General features: G+C 40.2%; 1 protein-coding gene across 2 annotated transcripts in view; it reads left to right on the top strand.

Moving 5' to 3' along the window:
* KCNAB1 (potassium voltage-gated channel subfamily A member regulatory beta subunit 1) overlaps positions 1–23,769 on the top strand; it is a 447,445-nt gene that overhangs the window by 301,919 nt on the left and 121,757 nt on the right. For both annotated transcript variants that reach the window (XM_005675408.3, XM_005675409.3), the window contains exon 2: positions 21,962–22,005. In XM_005675408.3, the coding sequence (XP_005675465.1) occupies positions 21,962–22,005 (44 nt within the window). The remainder of the gene's footprint in view (positions 1–21,961; positions 22,006–23,769) is intronic.

Here is a 23,769-nt window from a genome sequence, read left to right as displayed (position 1 = left end):
ATGACTCCTAGGGAAGAAAAGAAAAGAAGTTATCCATCACTGACATAGAGAGGAGGAGAAAAGATTGCAAAAGTCTGAGGTTATTGCAAAAAAAGATGTCTACATTTCCTGAGGATGATTCCTCAGTTGGTCTCCCTTCATTCATCAAGCACACACATGCAATGTTTTTAGAGCCTGTAAAACTCTGCAGTCTGCAAAGACAACAGCTGCTGTACCCCAGATCTCTTACAGACCTCTTGTCAATCAGAGACAGCTGCCTTGTTTATATTCTAAGACTTTCTTCTGTAGACTACCGAAATCACCTCCTAATTGATCTCCCTCCCACCAATCACTGCCGCCTCCAAGCCATCCTCCACACTGCTGTCAGCGTCTTTTTGCAGTGTAAATTGGATAATATGTTATCTTTGCTTAAATACTCTGATAGCTGTATATCACCTACAGGTTATATTTCAAACTAACTAAGGGTGGCATTCAAGCCCTTCTTACTCTAGTTGCCATTGACCTGTTTAGCCCTGTTTCAAGACTCCCACTGTTTATCCATCAAACATACCATCTTGTTTAGGTGGATCTCTCTACTCAAACTGGCTCCTCTGCTTTGGGCACCTTCTTCCACTTCTCTACCTGTGAATACCTCCTCTCTCCTCAATTCTTAACTCAGAGTCTTCCTTCCTGAAACCTCATCCAAATGCCACCAAGCTGGTGGTCCTCACCCACTTTTCTGCTCCTACCCCACCTCCCAGTTAGCCCTGCTGTGCACCTTACCATTGGCATACACTAATGCTGGCCTACATATCATCCTTTTTGCCTCTATACCCCCAGAACCTGACACAGTGGCTACTCAATAAATCCTCCATGAGTGATTACACTAAAGGTACTTAATGATTTTAAGGTTTCCCAGTAAGGAAATTTCCTTCCTGGGGGTTTATATAATCATTGTTTGTAGATGGCCCAGTCCCCAGGTCTGGACATGGAGGAATTCAGACTCAGCCACCACTTCTCTATAAACACCTTGAAGCAAATTATAGGGTTTTCTGTAAAACCTCAAACTGAAATAGAATATAAATAGCAACATTATTCAGAAAATGTCCTTCAATGATAATTCTTCCTCCCACAGATATTGGCCACTTTTTAGATGTTAGTTCTGCTTTATGCATACATGTATGTGCAAACTGCAAAAATCCTGGGGTGAGCCAGCTGCAAATTGGATTTCATCAGCAGCTCTGCATCTGATGTTCTGTGATTGGACTAGCCCTCGACATTGAAGATGTACTTAATGAGTCACTGAATTGGATCTTGATTGTCTTTTTTCCTGCCAATTTTATAGAGAAGCAGTGAATTCCAAGTTAATGGTGCTGGCTAGTCAATGCGTCTTGGCAATGAAATAAGGCTGCTTTGACCCATCAATGTCCAAGTTCATTCATTTAATCCATAGAAAAGATGCCAGGAAGGTCTGAGTCCAGATTTCCTTTCTCTTGGTCTAAGGCTTAGAACCCACTTTCCTTTCAGCTAACAATTTACCACACCAAGGCTCCATCCCCCCAATGGAATCCTAATATTTTACAGAACAGCAACAAAGGCTTACAGCCAGTTTCCCAAAGTGAGCCAAATTAAACTTAAAGCTCATGCCAGAACATGCTTCTCTCTACATTTGTAAAAGAATGACTGCTTAGCAAGGCACTAATAAGAGAAAAGGGCAGAGTCTCCCAAAGATTTTTCAACTTTATATTTTTACCCTAGTTAGAAAACTGGAAAAGCAAATTGCAGTTTAACTTAAAGAAAAGAAAAAGTGTTGTGGGTGGGAACATGTGAAGATTTGCAATAATCATAGTGTTCTATAACACTTGAGACCAATAATAAGTACTACCAGGATCTAATATGTCTAAATATAGTTATATTTACCAGTTAATCTAAGAGATACATTCTTTTTGTTCACTGAAAGAAATAATTCTGTTATCAAACAGCCCAGAGTCATATAAATAAATTCTCAATAATTTAATACACATTCCTCAGTACCTGCTATTTTAATGATAAATCTAGAGTATATATATTTTTTCTCCTTTTGCAGAACAGAAGAGGCAATGATATGTAATTATTCAAAATGTATTTTGTCTAACTGGTAGAGATTGGGATACTGGGATTTCCTTATCTAAGTAAGATCAATAGAGACTATAATCTACTAGCTTGCCTCTGGCAGAGCCTATAACGAAAATGCCATAAAGGAAGGTTAAAAATTGTAATATTTGAGACTAGCTTGTAATATGATACCATGGGGAGACATAGCTCAGCTTAAGGCTCAGTAGTTCACAAAAATGATCCTCTAAATTCCTTGGTTATTTTTTTCTTTCCCTATTATGGTAACTATAGTCATGAATATTAGTTCAAGGAAGCACTTTAATATTTCTGCAGGATAATACTTGAATAGTCCAGAGCTGTTGTGTCTTTTTTTGACATGATTTGAAGTTAGAATCCCCATTCAATGAACATTTGTTGAGTGTCTGTCCTGCCCCCGGCCCTGGGCTGAAATCTGAGGACATAAGTGTAGATTGGATGATATTTGCCCCTAACTACTTACATGTGAAGGAAGAAAGACATTTCTTTGATTCTTACAGCTGGTCTTACTTTTCTCTAATGTCCCCATTCTTGCTAAGGCAAACAAGAGGGCATTTAAAATATTCCATTTAAAGATACTTCTGTCTCTTCTGATTTCAAGGGTTAAACTCTCTATTAGGAATCTCTCTTCCCTTCTCCTTCCTTCTTCTCCAAATGGTGTCAATGAGTAGGAGAAAGCATAGGAAGCTTCCAGGCCACCATGCTGTCCTGATCTCTCGGTCACCCGAGATTAGTGAGAAACTTCCTGCTAGGACTCAGAATTCTCCTGGGCACCCTGGGCCCAAGGAGCATGTACTTGATCAGAGATTCCCATGAACCTCTCTGGCTATTTCTAATCCCTTCTTACTCTGGAGAGCCTTGTCATAGTAGCCAGATTGGGGTGAGGGGGTGGGCAGTTAGTGAGAAGGTGTGAGCCTAGTCATCACTCACCTCTGATATTTCTTTTCCTCTCTTCCCCTCTCTAGCAGAAGGAGGCTCTATTTTCCTTCCAGTCTGAGACTCAAGGTCAGAGTTAGCAACTGGACTACAGTAGGTGACCATGTAATTTATTATTCAAAGTAGTGCACTTTGGAAAGTAACAGGATGGGTTGTCCCAACAATAATTGTGCACCGAGAAACAGGTGTAATCAGAGGCTGGCCTGAGTTAACCAAGATGTATGTTCTCTAGTTAAAGTGAAGTCGCTCAGTCGTGTCCAACTCTTTGCGACCCCATGGACTGTAGCCTACCAGGCTCCTCAGCCCATGGGATTTTCCAGGCAGGAATACTGGAGTGGGTTGCCATTTTAAATTCATATATCCCACTTTCAGATTTAGGATTCTTTGCCTCTTGTTTCTATTATTCTTCCTAAATAACAGTGCATAGTGATATAGCAAGAAGTCCTCCAGTAAAATCTTTGTATATGCTGGAGTTCTGAAAGGAAAGTTTACCTGTGTATGTGTGTATCCAAGAGTCTGGAAACATAAGTGGCCATTGGCTGAACCCAGTAATAGAATCATCTTGACAGCTTCTTTTGTATTATAGCCACAGAAAGAAAGACATGAACATTAGCGGGTAGGAGCACAGATGAATTTTGACCTGTAAAACATTGTCTAAGTATACCTTATGAATTGGTTACTCAGTTGATTCTTGTGGTGGTGGTAGTGGTGGTTGTTTTGTAGCATTTAGATACATTCAGAGTTAACTCCAGGAAGCAATATATTCACTCATGTCTGAATAGATATAAAAGTCAAGGAATGAGTTAGTATGAGTCAGAGTTCTGTTCTGTGACATTGTAGAGAGAATGTCCAACTCCTGAGCACTATTTGTCTATCTGAAAGAACTATTTCTTGATTTAGTTGAGAGGTTATTCATGTATCCATCCATCATGCTGTCCTTCCATCCAGCCATTCGTTCATACTGTGTATTGGTCTAGTGAAGGAAAACAAAGTGGAGCCAAAAATAGAGCCAATGAGATTAAATATGCAAATTCTAAGAATTTAAAACTGATGTCCTGTTCACAAGTTTGATTCTAAGCTTTCTAGAAGCCAATCAAAAATCTCTTGCAAGTTTCACAACTTAATGTCCACTAGGTAATAGCTAATAAGGTAACAATAACTAGAACAGTTAGCACTTACTGAGTTCATTCTGTATGGTGGGTACTGAGCTAGGCTCTGTACATGAATAATTTTTTAAGTCCCTGCAGTTTTCCTTGGAGATAAAAACTAAGAAATATCCATTTTATAGATGTGGAAATAAAGTCTTAAAGAGAATAGGTAAAAGCCAGAATCAGATGGAGGAACTGACCTTGACAGCCTTTGTTCTCTACCTTAAATGTTAAAAAAAAAAATTCACTCCTTTTTGGTTCTAGATTTCACAATAACTACTGCTTCTTGGGGGTGGGGGGGTTATAATAAAGATGCCTTAGGCCGTGATTTCCTAAGCCTTTGATGATATGGGAGATGTACTCATTGTACGTGATGCTTCTCCTTTGTAACACTAAAATAACATAATGGTGGTTTAGTCACTAAGCCATGTCCAATTCTCTGCGACCCCATGGACTGAAGCCTGCCAGGCTCCTCTGTCCATGGGATTTTCCAGGCAAGAATACTGGAGTGGGTTGCCATTTCCTTCTCCAGGGGATCTTCCCCACCCAGCGATCAAAGCTAGATCTCCTGCATTGGCAGGCAGATTCTTTACCAACTGAGCCACCAGATAATGTGATAACATAATTATTTTTGTAATGTTTATTTCCCCAACTAGACTTTACAGGCCATGAGGGCAAGGTGTGTTTATCTTTTTTACTGCCTTGTCAGCTCTTGCGTACAGTGGATGCTTAACACATATTTGTTGAATAAATTAATGAAATAGGAGACTGAGAACCATTTATAAAATAATTTGAAATTCCACAAATGAACCTTAGTTTAGTCAGAACATGACACTTTATTTTTTCTTCTTATTTTTCCCCTCAATTCTGCTTCTATTCCTTTCCAACCTCAATGCACGTGCACACGCACACAGACGCACACACACACAGACACACACACACACATAGAGGACTCATTACCTTGATAATTTAAATGAATTCACTTCCTAATTTCTTTCCTTGACCTGAATTTGAGTGTAGGTCTTCATGAGCAAAGAGGGAATTCAAACTTTCTTTTTCACAAAATATTTGTCTTCACTTCAATTCAGAAGAGTTATTGATCGTTATTTTTCTTTTTGCTGCATAATTGGCTACACAGAACATTTCAGTGGGGTTCTTAACAGTGTGAATGATTTGATTCACTACCAAGTCTGTCCACCAGTCCAATAAGGTTATTATTGTTCCCTGTGAAAGCACACAAATGATAGATTGCCTTTTCACCACCACTTCACCTTATGCAACAGCTCCTGAAATGATCACTCCCGTTAGTTATTATCAGGACAATACCTAACATTTGTAAAGAACTCTAAAACTCTCTAGCCCTTTCACATGCTTTATCACATTTGACTCTCAGAACCACCTGTGAGCAGGTTAGGTGGGCACTGTGTTTATGAATATTTCACCGGTGGAGACACTGAAACTTGGGGAGGTTAAATGACTGGCCCAGAATCCTGGTGTGAGTGATGAGTGGAGCCAAGCTTTAAAATCAAATGTCTTTGCTGCTGATTCCTGCTTCTCAACACTATACCTCCTTGTCTCCAGTTTCACTTGAAGTCTTTTTTTTTTTTTTTTTGAGGAGGCTACAGGTGTTATGGGAAGAGTAGTCAGAGATGACTTCTGAAAAACAATTTGATGGATTGCTGCTGAAAGTGTCTATTTGGGGAGAAGGAGAAAAAGAAGGTATCAGCCATTAGAGAGATGAGCTTAAGATTCAGAGGCAAAACTTAAGAGAGCTCACTGGGGTCTGGAGCTGTATGTGGGTGTTTTGTTCCTGTGGGTTCAGCCTAGAAGTCCAGCTCCTGCTAATAGTTAGTTAACATTGCTAGATGGTGATAAACTACACCAAGTTAACCTGCAAAATGCCAAAAGAAAGTGATCCTGGCTGAGATTATAAGCTCATTATAGCTATGGGAAAACATACCCAGAAAGATGGTTCTTGTTCAGCTATGCAGCTAGTCTGAACCAGAGCCTTTGTTCCTCTTGTTCAAACCTGGAGGAGTCCCAGTTCCATCCAGGCTAAGGCTAGGCAAGGTGGAGCTACCCCAGAAGGCATCTGTGCCTTCCCATCTCCTGGTATGTGCTCTTCCCAATTCCACCTGCAGGGGCAGCACCCCAGACTGTCAGCTGGGCCCTCCATGCGCTCCTCACTCAGGTGCAGGCTCATCTTCCCCAGAAGGTTGTCCCCATCCCCTGTCATCCCAGCCCTTTTCTGTGATTGATCTTAGCAACGAGAGGGACGTGGTTCTGGTTTTCCAATGCAGTAAATGACCTTTTCTCCAAGAGCAATACATACTAAATACAAAAGGTTTATAAAATATAAATATATGGAAACTAAAAGTGAATCATATCTTACCACTTAGAAGAACTACCAAGATTTACATTTTTAGTGAATTTCCTCACAGGATTTCTTCTATGCATTATAATAGATCGTACTGCAACAAACTTTATATCCTTCTTTTCTCATTTACCATGGTAATCCAGGCATTTTCTTTTGTAAGTAAAGCATTCTATTTAATGAATTTTAAATAGTTACATAATAATCCATAATACTGATGAAACTTAATTTGATTCTCCTACTATTATTGGATGTTTTTCTTTCTTTAATCATAATAAATGACTACAATCCTTATTTTTTGTACATTAAATGAATTGCAAATCCTTGAATTTTTCTTTTAGGTAGATTGTTAAAAGTAGAATTAGCAGGCTGTGACTTGGGACTCTTGATACACTGCATCAGGGGAAAAAAGCAATTCCTTGTTAACTCCTTAGCATTTTGGTGTGAGTGATGGGATAATGTGTTGCGTAGAGCAGAGACACAATGTCTTTTGTGTGAATGAAAGGACTTAACCCCTTTGTGAGTATTTGCATTTTAAAAGAGGAAACTTGTCAACTAGTGCATCTTAAATTGGTAGGAATTTAGGCAGTAATGTTTGTAATATTGAGGAAATCAAAATTGTAATGAATGTAGAACTGTCAAGAAAGAGTTTTTCTAACAAGCATTAATTAAACTCAGGCCCATGAAGACCATAGCTTACTGTGATCAAAGTAAACACAGCGCTTATAACTCTGCCCAGCTCCTTGGTCAGATGATCAACATGAGCCTGGCATTGTGTCAGGGCCTGAGAAACAGGTAAATGAGATGTGGTATCTGTCCTCAAGAAGCCCATGAGCTTGTAGAGGGACAGATCAACAAGACTATGCACGAAGTAACAAAGAAGGGCAGAAGTGAGAGGCCAGCTCAGTGGAAGAATAGCACCTCGTCAGGAAGCCTTGGGAAGGGGACACTGGAGCTGAGTCTTGAGACCTGTGAGAAAAGCATTCCAAACAAATGCATGTGCAAAGAGCCCTTCTTCCTGATCCCTGAGAATCATAGGGTGCTAATTTCCTCTTCCTCACTCCAGGCAGTACTTTGTTCTTGTCAGTCATCTACACCTTAGTGAGAATAAGTTGTTCTGCCTTTCCTGAGAACGGAAGTTCATAAAGGGAAGAGAGACAGAGCCTGGGAGCTGGTGATGCTTGAGACCAGAAGGGGCAAGAATAAAGAAAAGGTACAGAAAGGGCAATCAGCCTGAGACAGGACCGCTGAGCCATACAGTTGGGAAAGGGAGGTTATGCACATAAGAATACAATGGGGCCCCAGAGTTGTGTAACCCTAGGTCCCCATACCACAACCGTAACCCATCTAGGATTACCCACCTGGCCCCAAAGGAAACTTCCTTAATCTGATCCACAAAGTCTTAGTTCTCTTCCAAAACTTCTCCGGCAAAGATTCATCTCCTCTCTGTTTACAGCTCTGTTTAAATAAATTAGTTTTTAGTACACAATCCGTAGCAACTTGGGGACCTTTTCTATCTTCTCTGCCTGGATAGAGAGTTAAGCTGGTTGCCAGCAGCCTTGTAAGTGTTGGCTCCCAACTCTTTCTCTAACCTCATCTTGAATTGCTCCCACCTCACACACTGACCTCCACCACACTCACCTCCTTCTGCTCCACAGGCTTGTCCCACCTCAGGGCCTTGCTTATCTCTCTGTCTGGCTGCTCTCTTCCCCAAGGCCTTCTTGGGGGCTGACATAACTCGTTCTTATCTTGTGTGCCCCTGCTTGGCTGTCACCTCCTCCGAGAGGCTGCCCCTGACCACCTTGCCTTTGCCATCAGCCAGCGTCTATGTGTGCAAAGCACCTCTCAGTCATTGAACTTATTGCTGTGCCTACTTGTTTATTTGGCCACTTTACTGAAGTGTAAGCCTCATGAGGTCAGGAATTTGATTTGTTTTGTTCATTGTTCCAGCCCTGGAACCTGGAACCTGCCTTAAGAGTAGGTGCTCAATAAACACGTCCTGAGTGTATGAATAGCATCAGCTTTAAAGTGTGAATTATTCAAAGTTATGGCCTTAGATCCCACAGTAGCTCCAAAGTGTTCATTGGATGCCTTGTACTAAAAATCATTCTTCATCCAAATGTCTTTTTCAGGCAAGGCTACCTCAGCCTTTCACAACTTCCCTTCTCATTCCCCTTTCCATGCCCTTAATTCCACACCCCACAAGTTGTGAAGTGGTCTGTTTCGGTCCCACTGGTCATCCCATCTCCAATCAGCAAAGCATGCTAGTGACTTCATTCTTTTCTCTTTTCAAAAAAGCAAAGAACAGGATGAAATCAGTTCTGTTGAATTTTGAACCAGTATGAGTGGTACATCTCTCTCTCTCTTTTTTTTTTTTTTTTTGCCTATTTTCCTCTCCTGTTGTTTCGGTCTGAAGGCTGATCGGCAGAGGAGTGAGATGAGTGGCAGTTCACCAACTCCCGCCACCGCTGTGGCATCAATCACAGAAACTGTGGAAAGCTTCAGTCAGGGGTGGGAGGCTGGGGGGCCTAGAGCACATGAGGAGGTGTCAGGAGGGGGTGTGGATGCCTGCAAAAGAGTTGCAGAAACACATTTTCTTTTTTCTCTAAGCCTCCCAAAATGGCCTGCCCCAGGCAGGGACCCCATCACTGCCTGTCTCTCTAGGGAATCACTAACAGTTGGGTCATTTCAGATGGGCAGGCCCCCTGAAGGCAGAGTGAGACAGGGGAAGCAACACAGACTTCAACAGCAGAGCTCTGCTCCTGACTCTCATGCGTGCTACGTGTGTGTGACCCTTAACCTCTCTCAGCTTCTGCTTCCTCATGGATGAAATGGGCACAGGAGTGTTTACTTGGAAAGACTGCCTACCTTTATATACATGAATTGTGTGTAAAAGCACCTAGAATGATGCTGGCATATGGTAGGTGCTCTATAAATTGTTGCTAGTATCAAAAAGCTGAGTTCAGCCGCAGGGAAAATAAAGTGTGCTTATGTTTACTCAATAAGTGAAGAACAAACAAAAAATAGGTCATGGTTGCCTGTACTTCTACATTTTAAAAGTCAAAAATATGTTACAGATGTTAAACAGCCTAGTAGATTCAAAATAGATTCAAAACTTTTACTGAATCATCCACTTTGGCATCGTACTGTCAAAAATTAGTCTTCATCAGAGTTTTTACTAAAACAACCAGCTATTTGGCTGCCACTGTATGGATAGCATCTATTTCCTGCCATGGTTTTCTTTCTTATCATATAATGATGACACTAGAGTTGGAAATTGACTTCTTTGCGGCCATATCTAAGAATTGTCAGATCCCCCGTTATTCTGCCATCAATATTGCCTATTGATGGCATTGCCAATACTGCCTCCTATCCTATGAATTCTTGCTTAGAACTAGTGAAATCAGTCAACTTGAATGAAGTACCACTACTGATTTTAACCAACTGAAATTAACTAATTTCTTACAATGAACTGATTCACAAAAGCATAAAGCAAGGTTATTTCACAGGATTTTATAGTTTCCCTGTGGTAATTATTTTAAAATGCCTGGAGTCAATTTTTTAAAATTGTATATTTTAGTAAAAATTTACCCAAGCCCAAAGAGAGAAATTTTATTTCGTTTTCAAACTTCAAAAGAATTTCAAAAGATCTTAGGGTCCTGAAGAATATATTCTTCCAATGCCTTGCTGTTTCATAAAAGGGTGGTCTTCTCTCCCTTGCTCCCTTGCATGAATCTATCGGAAGAACTTTCCCTTTGTGTCAAATACAATCAGAAAGGATTGGTGTGGAGAGAGCTCCATATCTTGGAGAGCTGTTCTTGAGGCTGTGCATGTGTATTCTGCTAGTCACCACCAGAAGATGTGGTTTTCTGCCCTCCAGTGAGCGCCACTTCATCATCACCACAGAATGAGATGTAATTTCCCTACTTTTGAGACATCGCAAACTAAGATATTGGGTAAAAAGACCAGTGTAGAGGCTGAAGAATGAAAATAAACTAAATTCAGCACTCTAACCTGACCAATCATTAGCCGTTTATAATAGGGCTCCAAATAAAGACACAGGCCAACAGCGTTCAGTTCTCACTGCATTCAGATCTCACTGATCTCACAGATCAGTTTTGATGTATTTATTATTCTGCTGGAGAGAAGGAGCGTTATTAACCTCAAAATCATTTACAAGCTCTGGATGCATCTTAGTAGCTGCTGAGTAAACATCTGCCAAATTAGAAAAACAAAAAGGAAAGAAGAAACAAAACACAATGTTCTGTCAATGTGAGAGAGTCTATATAAGAAATGAAATGAAATGATAAAGAGATGTTGGCATCAAGGGGTCCTCAATTTTGTTTTCTTTTTGTTTAATTTCTGGGTCTAGTGTTCACTCACTGCATTTCTTATTTGTCAACATTAGCATTCAACCTTAGTTTCAAAATTACTCACTCATACTCCTGTAAGAAAAAAATTTGCCGACTAGATAATAGTGTTTGTGTTCAATTCTTTTTGTTCTTAGCCTTTACAGTATCCAGTCAAAAGATCCTTTTCCAGAGTTATTTAAGTTCAGTTCAGTTGCTCAGTCATGTCCAACTCTTTGTGACCCCAAGGACTGCAGGACAGCACGCTTCCCTGTCCATCACCAACTCCTGGAGCCTACTCAAATTCATGTCCATCGCGTCAGTAATGCCATCGAACCATCTCATCCTCTGTTGTCGCCTTCTCCTCATGCCTTCAATCTTTCCCAGCATCAGGGTCTTTCCAAATGATTCGGTTCTTCCCATCAGGTGGCCAAAGCATTGGAGTTTCAGCTTCAGCATCAGTCCTTCCAATGAGCATTCAGGACTGATCTCCTTTAGGATGGACTGGTTTGATCTCCTCGCAGTCCAAGGGACTCTCAAGGGTCTTCTCCAACATCACAGTTCAAAAGCATCAATTCTTCGGCGCTCAGCTTTCTTCACAGTCCAAATCTCACATCCATACATGACCACTGGAAAAACCATAGCCTTGACTATTGTCTCTGCTTTTTAATATGCTATCTAGGTTGGTCATAACCTTCCTTCCAAGGAGTAAGCATCTTTTAATTTCATGGCTGCAGTCACCATCTGCAGTGATTTTGGAGCCTAGAAAAATGAAGTCTGACACTGTTTCCACTGTTTCCCAATCTATTTGCCATGAAGTGATGGGACCAGATGCCATGATCTTAGTTTTCTGAATGGTGAGTTTTAAGCCAACTTTTTCACTCTCCTCTTTCATTTTCATCAAGACACTCTTTAGTTCTTTGCTTACTGCCATAAGGGTGGTGTCATCTGTGTATCTGAGGTTATTGATATTTATCCCGGCAATCTTGATTCCAGCTTGTGCTTCATCCATCCCAGCATTTCTCATGATGTACTCTGCATATAAGTTAAATAAGCAGCCTTGATGTACTCCTTTCCTGATTTGGAACTGGTCTATTGTTACCACATCCAGTTCTAACTGTTGCTTCCTGAGCTGCATACAGGTTTCTCAGGAAGCAGGTCAGGTGGTCTGGTATTCCCATCTCTTAAAGAATTTTTCACAGTTTGTTGTGATGCATACAGTCAAAGGCTTTGGTATAGTCAGTAAAGCAGAAGTAGATGTTTTTCTGGAACTCTCTGACTTTTTTTGATGATCAATGGATGTTGGCAATTTGACCTCTGGTTCCTCTGCCTTTTCTAAATCCAGCTTGAACATCTGGGAGTTCATGGTTAATGTACTGTTGAAGCCTGGCTTGGAGAATTTTGAGCATTACTTGGCTAGCGTGTGAGATGAGTGCAATTGTGTGGTAGTCTGAACATTCTTTGGCATTGCCTTTCTTTGGGATTGGAATGAAAACTGACCTTTTCCAGTCCTGTGGTCACTGCTGAGGTTTCCAGATTTGCTGGCATATTGAGTGAAGCACTGTCACAGCATCATCTTTTAAGATTTGAAAAAGCTCAGTTGGAATTCCATCACCTCCACTAGCTTTGTTCATAGTGATGCTTCCTAAGGCCCACTTGACTTCACATTCCAGGATGTCTGGCTCTAGGTGAGTGATCACACTGTTGTGGTTATCTGGGTCATGAAGACCTTCTTTGTATAGCTCTTCAGTGTATTCTTGCTACCCCTTTTTAATATCTTCTGTTTCTGTTAGGTCCCTACCATTTCTGTCCTTTATTGTGCCCATCTTTGCCTGAAATGTTCCCTTGGTATCTCTGCTTTTCTTGAAGAGATCTCTAGTCTTTCCCATTCTATTGTTTTCCTCTGTTTCTTTGCATTGATCACTGAAGAAGGCTTTCTTATCTCTCCTTGTTATTGTTTGGAACTCTGCATTCAAATGGGTGTATATATTTCCTTTTCTCCTTTGCCTCTTGCTCTCGTTTCTCAGCTATTTCTAAAGCCTCCTCAGACAACCATTTTGCCTTTTTGCTTTTCTTTTTCTTGCGGATGGTCTTGATCACTGCCTCCTGTACAGTGTCCTGAACCTCTGTGCATAGTTCTTCAGGCACTCTGTCTATCAGGTCTAATCCTTTGAATATATTTGTTATTTCTACTGTATAATCATAAGGGATTTGATTTAGCTCATACCTGAATGATCTAGTGGTTTTCCCTACTTTCTTTAAGTCTGAATTTGGCAATAAGGAGTTCATTATCTGAGCCACAGTCAGTTCCTGGTCTTGTTTTTGCTGATTGTATAGAGCTTCTCCATCTTTGGCGGCAAAGAATGTAATCAATCTGATTTTGGTGTTGACCATCTGGTAATGTCCTTGTGTAGAGTCTTCTCTTGTGTTGTTGGAAGAAGGTGTTTCTATGACCAGTGCAGTCTCTTGGCAAAGCTCTGTTATCCTTTAACCTGCTTTGTTTTGTACTCAAAGGCCAAATTTGCCTGTTATTCCAGGTATTTCTTGACTTACTATTTTTACATTCCAGTCCCCTATAATGAAAAGGACATCTTTTTTTTTTTTTAGTGTTAATTCTAGAAGGTCTTATAGGTCTTCATAGAACCATTCAACTTCAGCTTCTTCATCATTACTGGTTGGGGTATAGACTTGGATTACTGTGATTTTGAATGGTTTGCCTTGGAAATGAACAGAGATCATTCCATTGTTTTCGAGACTGCATCCAAGTACTGTATTTCGGACTCTTTTGTCCAGGAGTCTTCGGTGGAGGTGTGAGTTGGTGGTAAACCACAGAGTCTCCCTAGCCAACAAGAGTGAAACAAGTGAGTGACAACAGTCTTTATCCACAGCAAAAGAACAGTATAAGAGCATCCCTGTCAGCATCATAAAACACCTGCTACGTGTCCAGGACTTTGCTCTATGTTGGGAATAAGCAGATACTTTAGACACAGTTCCTGTCCTCGCAGATCTCAGTCTGGAAGGAGAAACAGCCTTCCTTCCAGGAAGGAAAAACTCACATTACATATAATATGGGCTTTCCTGGTGGCTCAGTCAGTAAAGAATCTGCCTGCAGTGCAGGAGACCTGGGCTCAATCTCTGGATCTGGAAGAGCCCCTGGAGAAGGGAATGCCAACCCACTCTAGTATTCTTGCCTGGAAAATCCCATGGACAGAGGATCCTGGTGGGCTACAGTCCATGGGTCGCAAAGCATCAGACACGACTGAGCAACTAACACACAACAACATGCACCATGATGTGTGGCACTCTGAAAGCAGGTGTAGAGGGCTGAGCCCACAGAGAAGACAGACATTAGTTTTACCTTCCTCTGTCAAAGAAAGTGAAGGGCAAACTCATGCATGATGACTGGAAGCATTTGCTTTTGATTAAGTGCATATTTCGATATCACCCCACCCCTCAGTCAAGCTCATGCCTCAGTCTCAGTCACATGGCTGATTTTACGTTCTAAAGGGAAAGTAAGAAATGGAATTGGGAAGATTTAGAGCATGAAATCTGTCTTAGATGCTTTTTTGTTTATTTTGCCTTTGAAAACTACACAGCTCATTACAGTGGAAACTAACACAAATCTCATTACAAAGTGGATGATACAGAAGGCTTTACCTTTGCTTCATCTTGTGGAACTTCTTTGAAAACAAATCATCACCCCAGGGTGAAGAAAACTTTGAAAGCTTTTGATTTTTTTCTTCTTAGTGTTGAAAATGCAAGTATATCTGTGATATTCACACAGGAAAGTGTGATCGCTTGGTTGTTAAGAGAGATGTGATTTTGGACAAAATTTAGAAGGCAGCAAAGTTTATTTTCCCCTGTGGGGCCACTTCCTAATCTTCCTGCCATGTGTGCATGCTAAGGCTCTTCAGTCATGTCTGATTCTTTGCAACCCTATGGACGTAGCCCTCCAGGCTCCCCTGTCCATGGGATTCTCCAGGAGAGAATACTGGAGTAGGTTGCCATGCCCCTCTCCAGGGGATCTTCCCAACCCAAGGACTGAACCCGCAGCACTTAAGTCTTTTGCATTGGCAGACAGATTCTTTACCACTAGCACAACCTAAGCCCTGCCACCCTACTTTTATTCCCTCTTCCAATTCTCTCAGAACTTGAGCGCTTGATTTCTTGACTGTTCCATCTAATCCCTCCAAGCTGACATAAGGAAAAGTCTGAAACTTCTTCACAGTAAGGTATAAATGACTGATAATAGTTTATAACCAAATCTCTCAAACTGGGGCAGCAGAAGGTGCCAAGGGGCACCTGGTAAAGCTTTGGGACCAACATGGCACATCTCTGAGACAACAAACTTACTTGAAGAATTAGTAAGGAAACATTATTTTATGTTGAAACAAACACAAATATAATATGGAATGAAATGCGATACGATTGAATGAATGAATCACACTAAAGTAAATTGTTACAAAAGAAATATCATGCATGAGGCTGAAACCCCAGAGCCCTGGGGATGGCAAATCCTCTTCTGTCTCCTCTGCCCTAGTGGGTAAGCCCAGCAGACTCCAGCTATAGACGGGTGGATGAGGCTCTTCAAGAGCCCTGTAATGGGAGACCTTAGAGTCAAGATTTATATTCATGTAGAGGTAATACAAGCAGCAAGCCTAAATTGGAAGTAAATTCAGCAAGGGCCTAAAAATTGTTTGTAACTTACTAAAATTAAACAAAGGAATACTGAACACCAACACTATCAACTTTATTATACACATTTTAAAGAGTAGCTGTAGGATACGGCATATTTCACTTTCAAAACTCTTCAGGATTGCCTACCCTAATAGTTTGAAAAAGATGCTTGTAAACCCATGTTGCTTTGTGGCAGATGGATGCATGAAGAGACATTTTTAAAATGACATATTTCTTTTAGCTACATTCAAGATGCTTAAAGTATGGACCCCTCTGGCAGTCTGGTGAAGTTTACGGACTCCTTAGAAAAAGTGCTTTTAAACACATAACATAAAATATACAAGAATCTGATTAACTAGATATACAGTTCAAAATATCTGAGATCCAAATTTGTGATCTAATAAGACATGCACTTCTTTCTCAATATATTAAATAACAAGCTCTAGGAGTAGGCTGAGTACCAAATTTCCAAAAGGTGATAGGTATAAATAGCGAGTGCAAATTATTTTTTGAAATCTCTGAGGTAACTGTGATGTGGTAGAAAAATACCTGTAATTTCTTTTGATGGCAAAGTAACAGTTAATGTGGGTACTTCTGTGCTTTCTTGCCAACATTTATACTTGAAGGAGGAGCTAAATTTCAGTTAGAAGTTGGTGAAAAATAAAAATGTATTTTTCTCATGCATGTTCATGAACCCCAAATGATATGCCCTTATATAAAAAGGTTCCAGATTCTTTTGACTTCAGCTGAATTATTTCCAGCTATTCTGATGCCTTAGATACTTGGGACAGAAAAAGCAGTGAGTAACTTTTATTTAAGTGATAAGTAGATTTTGATGAGCATTTTGCAACCCTTATCACCATCTCCATCCCTGCAGATCATCCAAGTTCTGCTCTTGTGCACAACTTTGTGTTCCAACTCCATTTCCCTCCTTCTGGCAGTCACAGAAGAAAGGTTCTAAATTTCTCAGACCCACATGAATTCTCCAAACTGCCTTTCCCAACAAAATACCACCTTCTCCTTCACCTCCATTATCTATCTTTAGCCCCTGTTTCCCACTATCTTAATGGTCCTAGCAAAATGACTCACAATTCACATATAATAGATTTAGGATGTTTGCAATGTCTAAGCACAAATCCATGAAGTAAGAGGATAGGGTCACAGAAATAGGTCTTGAAACCACAGAAGCAACCTTCTAACAGCTTTAGTCCTGAATCGGAACCCCACCAGCTTCAGTGTTTGAGATGCCACTTTTTCTAGAAAATAAGAAAGGAAGAAAGTAAATATCATTTTTTTGAACACTGAAGTTTCCTGTGAATGGTGTTGCATTTATATTTTCTCAATCTCCTAAAGAAAGAAAAAGCAGGGAGCTATTAATATCTTTCCCATTTATGAATGAGAAAAGAAGCTTAAAAAGTTTAAGTAACCTGCCCAATGTCATACACAGTTCTGTTGAACTAATTAATTAACTATAGGGAAATCTCTTTTTTGCTCTACTTCTGTAGACTTTTCTAGAGTGCACAGATCAACAGGTGATTTTTATATGTCCAAAGAAAATGAATAAGAATCTAGTTGGAATTTACAACAGATAAATGGCTTGAACCTTTCAATCAAAGAATTTGAAAGAATCCCATTCTACTTTGCTGCTACTTAGATAAAGGAAGGAATGAAACAAAGTTTCATTGTGCTACTTATCAATGTCTGTCATCAAAATGCATGGCTAAATCATTTATATGCCTGGTGGTTTCCAAATGAATCATTAATCACTGTCTACAGTGATGAACGGTGCCCTCAGAAGAAAATGTTATTACCATTTGTAGTCACCTTCATGGCTGTAAAAATGTATGTTCTCATAAAACTATAAAAACCAGCTGGCTGACAAATGAACATACCTTCTGCTCTGTATTTTTCGAAACAGGTTAACTGTACATTTCTTTTTTTTTTTTTTCCATTTCACACCCCACGTTTGACTAGTAGCTTCCAGGTAAGGCCCCCCACACAGCAGAATGTGATGTAGAAGGATCAGAAAGATGTTCAGCTAGACTAAAACAGCAGATGATGTAATGATCTGAGCCCATGGAAACCAGGTCAAACCAAATTTGTCTCTGCCAGTTTGACAAGGCCACTGGAGCCCTTTACATGTGCCTTCAGCTCTAAATAAGGGATTTTTCTCCTGTGCAACATGCATCTGTCTTGGTCAAATGCAAGATACCTATTTTAGCCAACTGTTCCTTTCTTCCAAGCAGTTTACTGTAAGTAGGGTCTAAGATACAAGTATGAGGAAGCAAGCAATTTAAAACAACACATTTAGGCTGCTAATCTGCTTTTAGCATCTTTGATTTGTAAAGGACCTGTAAACATCAAATGGCATGTGATACTGTGCCTAAGTGACACTTGATTTCAGTTCTTACAATTCTATTATTGTCTTAAAATAAAAAGAGCATGATGGATGCTCCACAAAACAACACTAGAAATTATATTTATTGTATCTGTCATGGGACTAACCATTGTCCTAAAACAAGTTCAGCCACCGAGAGGACAATTCTGTCTTTAGAAAGAAGAAATGCAACCTTTGGCTTCTCAAGAAGCTATATCCCTTCTCCAGTAACTTTCCCAAAGCTTTGACTTAAGGTTTAGGATTTCCAAAATTTGACTGACAAAGCTAAGTGTCCCGTGCCCCCATACTGATGTCATTCATTTCTAAAATTAGCAGCTGAGCAGCTCAGGTTCACTTGGGAAAGAGGAGCTTTTATTTTGAGTTGAACAGGAGCACATACTAAAAATGAACACAGTGAGACTTTCTTCTGGTATGTCTGACACAGATAAAATAGGGAAACTAGTGCAGTGCAACTGCTTTGAATTAAATGGAAAAGAAATTCTATCTATTTGGACATTTGATGTGCTTCCAGAATTTTTGGTAGCCTCACCTGTGCTAATGCTGAGGAATTAAGAGATAAAATGCAATCACATTAAGTTGTTTCCATGCACAATGTCACACAAGGTCACGAAGTGAGCATGAAAATTCCATTGAGTTGGATAGAGGAGGTTCTAGGACACCTGTCACAGCCCAGTGTGATGTGTAAAGTTGGCCATTATTTGGTGCTCTAGCCACACAAACAAGCTTTTGGATGATGTATTTTGGACTCATTAGATCAAATGTGTCAAGTATTTGAGCTTCTATTACCCAGCAGAGCTTAAATGGATCAAAGTGGCTAAATAATCACCCCACCTCCGCTTAGTATTGTGCAGACAGGAACGTGGGCTGGATGGAGATATGCCATTTGGAATCACGGAAATTGTGTTGGAAATCCACATGAACTGGAGGAAGTTATTTCCTCCTATCTTCTCCATCTGCTAAGTGAGTGGCTTTACTGGGTAGGAGCCTCACAATGAGACTTATCCCTGCAAAAACTAAGGGCAATAGACTTAGAGACCAGGTATGGCTTATGCACAGAAAATACCTCTCACTTTAAAAAACAGCTAACTGAATTTGGTAATCATTCCATTTGTTCTTGTTGTTGTTTAGTTGTTAAGTTGTGTCTGACTTTTTTATGACTCCATGAACTGTAGCCTGCCAGATTCCTCTGACTGTGGGATTTCCCAGGCAAGAATACAGAAGCGGGTTGCCATTTCCTTCTCCAGGGATCTTTCCAACCCAGGGATCAAACCTGTGTCTCCTCCATTGGTAGGCAGATTCTTTACCACTGAACCAACAGGGAAGCCCAATCCTTCCACCTAGAGGGAAAAAAAATAATCTGTGAAAAAGTTAAATAAAATAAAAACACCAAGGCTCAGTGTGAGACCTATCACCACTGTATCAATTCTGCTAAGTCACTTCAGTCGTGTCCGACTCTGTGTGACCCCATAGACGGCAGCCCACCAGGCTCCCCCGTCCTTGGGATTCTCCAGGCAAGAACACTAGAGTGGGTTGCCATTTTCTCCTCTTGTAATTGACCTTTTCTTATAGTGCAAAATCTTCTAAGGCTTTCATTCCAGAAAAGCTGGCCTGGGTGTTCAAACAGCAGTGGCAATAACATGGGCCTGGTTGAGTACTTGCTACTTTGCAGTTTGTACTGGCTGGCGGTTCTCAAGTTTCTCAAGTTTGGCCTTCCAAACCCATATCAGAGTGATCACTGTCTCCCTAAATCACTGGCATAAGGGAACTTAGAGCAGGTCTCCCTACCTTGGGTGCTGAGATGCTGCTCAGTAAATGCCCAGTGTCATAATCCCACCCTATTTGAGTCTGTTAGAAAAATTTCTTCCTCTGCATAATTTTCTCCACCAAGCTCCTATTCCCTATTGTGCTGTAAGTCATGAAAGATATTAAAATTACATGGAATTCCTTACCTAGATCTTTTCCCCCATGACACCCACATAGTTATGCAAGTGCAAACCTGAGATAGCTCCTCCATGTGCTCTCAAGAACCTCCAGGGAGGACGTCCCCCACTCTATTGTGATTACACGGTTGCTCTTCTGTGCCCCTCAGAAAAGGATAGAGAACTCCTTAAGGGTAGAGAACTGTGCCTTGTTCCTCTCTGTATCTTCATGACCTTGCACATTGCTTTGAACATAGTAATCTGTCAATAAATCACTAATTCATCAATGTCGAATATCTCTACCTGCAAGACTGTTATTCACGTATATATTTTCTTTGATTTTTTTGCTCTGGTCTAAGTCTTTTTTTTATACTCCCCACCATATAGCTTTCACTCTAGATTCCTACCCTTTAAAATCAGTAGACTTTTAGACCACAAAGCAAATCTTCTGGCTGTACATCCTGTGGTTTTCTGAGAAACTACTAAAAGAACAATTCTTTATGCAAATTAATTTCACGGGAGTGGTCCAAGTATTTTTCTCCTACTTAGCAGTTCAAAATATTTTTCACACACACCTTTATGCAATAGTTTCCTGCCAGGTGGACACATCCAATTCATATGGAAAATTTAGCACTATGTCTGTGACAGCATAAGAAGAGTCAGAAAGCACCAAAAATAATTATGCTTTTGCATTTGTTTACTGTGAACACATTAGCATACATTATCATGTTCCAGTCCCACAGCAGCGATGCTGGATGAATGGTATAGACATTGCTACCCCATTTTACTATGAAGAAATTAAAGTCCAAGGAAGTGATATCTCCAAGGTCACCTAGCTGGTTGCAACAAAGTCACGAAAATCTGGCTCTTTCAACTCTTTGCACTGTAATGTCCTTTGAACCAAGCTAGGAAAGGAACTGTGTTGCTTAGGTGGAATTTTATAGACAGTAGCAAGCAGGGAAAAGAAATAGATGCAAAAATAAGAGCACTGATTACTAGCTCTAAAGAAACCAAACTGTGGGATAATCAAGAGAGAATTTGGAAGAACTGAGCTGTAGAAAACTTTTTAGAAAAGTTGGTTCTGTTTTGTTTGGGTAGAAGCAGGGAGAAAAGCTGTATTCTCATAAAAGCATCTGATCAGAAAGTAAGGAATACACCTTTCTACCGTGTTTCAATAATGTCAGCTTCATCCCTTCACATTGGATCCCTACAAAATTCTATGAGATATCCTTTCTCTGAGAATTCGATTTCTTCTCTGATGGCAATTGGGCAGATGACAGGAAGATGGGTTGGGTCTGGGTCTCCACAAACACCTTACAGTTAAGATTAGAGCACCTAGTTCTTTTTCTACTTAGAGAATGAAAATATATTTCCTCTCCTTGGATCAACTTTTAAGGATGAAAAGCAAAAATGTTGAGGAAGGGAAGAATCATTTAAGGACTGTCTGACCTTTTTGTAGGAATTTTGTGTAGTTTTTAAATAAAAGTAATCTAATTTAGTTTAAATAGCATAAAGGATTATTTTGTATTTGTTCTTTTAATATTCCCTATCCATCTGTAGTAATACTTTGTTTTAAAGGTCAGTTCATCTGTTACTCAGCCAACAAATGTTTATTAAGGGTCCACTATAGGTCAGGATTGATTGATGAATGAAGAATGACTGATAGGTAAATAATCTACAAACCTTGCCCTCAAGAAGAAAGATATTACATTTGTAAGAAAACTGATAAGACCAATAGGGCTGAAAAGCTGTGTTTTGTGGGGACCCTTTGTTGTTGTGCTGAGCCTAAGGACATTTTGGGCTTTCTAGCACCCAAATAGGGATGAAAAAGACTCTTCCCCAAACCACAGGCCTGCATCTGGAGCTCTGCCCCTACCACAGCTCTAGTCAAGAACAGTGTTATCAAAAGTTAAGTTTATATACCTGAAATTAACACAATGCTGTTAATAAACTATATTTCAATTTAAAAAATTTTAAGTGAGATTTAATACTCACAGTTAAAATTCTACCCGAGGAAACGATGACCATGTATTGCTTTATTTTTATTTTAGGAATCTTGGAAAATCAGGACTCAGAGTTTCTTGCTTGGGTCTTGGTAAGTACTCAGGGTAACATGTAGGGGTGAGCTGGGAGGTGGGAGATTGGAGGGAATACCAAGGAATGATTGGGGTATACATCAGGACCCAGTCTTGAGAGAGAAGGGTCCTCCTGACCAATGTTGCCTCACTTCTGAGCATACAACCCTTTTCCTTTCATGCCCCACACAGCCCTCTGCCACTCAGGTCCAAGGAGCCACTGTGATCATGGTGTCTTCTAGGGGCCTGTTAAGCAAAAAGAGATCTGATATTAAAGCACATCTTAGAAGAAGAGACTCCTCTGTTAGTATTCCCTTTCTAGCAAGGGTACAAAACCCCATGGCATCTGGGTGTATGCACAATTCACCTGTGACATCATATGAATTTTTTTCTATCCTTATCTTCCCTTTCCCTAATTTTCTCATGTTTTTCTATTTTAATGTATTTATATACTCCAGTCTTCTTGCCTGGAGAATTCCATGGACTGAGGAGCTTGGTGGGCTACAGCCCGTGGGGTCACAAAGAGTCAGACACAACTGAGCAACTAACACACATACACACACACGCACATTCACACATATACTTTTCTAATGTACCTTAAATGCTTTAGGGACAAGATAAATGTTTAAAGACAACTAAGAAGAGATGGTGATTTTAACATCATAAGAATAAATCTGAAATGATAAAATCTGAGTGTGAGGCTTGGGGCATCGTACAGCTTTTAGACATCCCTCAGATAAGAGAAAGACCACTTTGCTGTTGAGGCAACTCAACATCATCAGAACTGTTTCTGTAACCTAAGAGAGTCTAGACCAGGATGGTAGCTGAGGATGTAGTCAGAGGTGGTCAGATTATAGCTGGTTCTCAAGGTTGAGACTGGCAGATCTTCTGTTGGATTCTATTTCGGTTGCAAGAGAAAAGAGAAGAGTCAAAGATGACTCTAAGGTTTTTTGCCTGGGCAACAGAAAAGATGGAATTGCCACTAAGTGAGATGTGGAAGAAGGAAGGGAGACTTAGGAGGGGAGAGAGCTGATTGATTTGGGACATAGTAAGTTTGAGATACCTATTAGACATCCAAGAAAAGACATATATGTATATAGGCAAAAGGATATATGAATCTTGAGTATAGAAGTGAGATCTGAGCTGGATGAGGATGACATAGGAGTCATCAACATGTATATATTATATAAGCCATGAAACTGGATAAGAATGTTAAAAGAGTGAGTATAAATAGTACAGAAAACAGAAGAACATGTTCTGTGACCTGGGAAGTCCATTAAGTTGAGAAAATGAGGAAGAACCAACAAAGAACATTGAAAACAAGCAGTGGGTTTTTGTTTTTGTTTTGTTTTGTTTTGTTTTCAAAAAAAAAAAAAAAACAGATGAGGAAAACCAGGAGAATAGGGATTCCTAGAATCCAACATTTCAAAGGGGGATAGAGACAAACTCTGTCAATACTGCTCATGAGTCAAGTAAGATGAGGGTCAAGAATTGATCATTCAGTTTGGCTACACACAAGTCACTAATGACTTTGAAAAGATCCATCTTGAAGGAGTGAGGGGTTCACTGACACACGATTGGAATATGTTCAAGAGAGCATATAAAGAGAAGGACTGGCAGCGGCTCTTAATGACTATTTCTATAAAGAGAAGCAGAGAAATGGAATGGAAGCTGGACAGGTAGGTGTGGTCAGAGAGAGTGGAAGACATATGGAAGAAACGACAGCACACTTATATGCGGATGGAGAAATTCTTTTTGAGAAGGGAAAACAATGGTTAAGATAA

This window comes from Capra hircus, chromosome 1 (genome assembly GCF_001704415.2).
Source record: "Capra hircus breed San Clemente chromosome 1, ASM170441v1, whole genome shotgun sequence".
Taxonomy (NCBI): Eukaryota; Metazoa; Chordata; class Mammalia; order Artiodactyla; family Bovidae; genus Capra; species Capra hircus.
The sequence above is the reverse complement of the archived record's forward strand: the minus strand, read 5'-3'. Positions and strand labels throughout refer to the sequence as shown.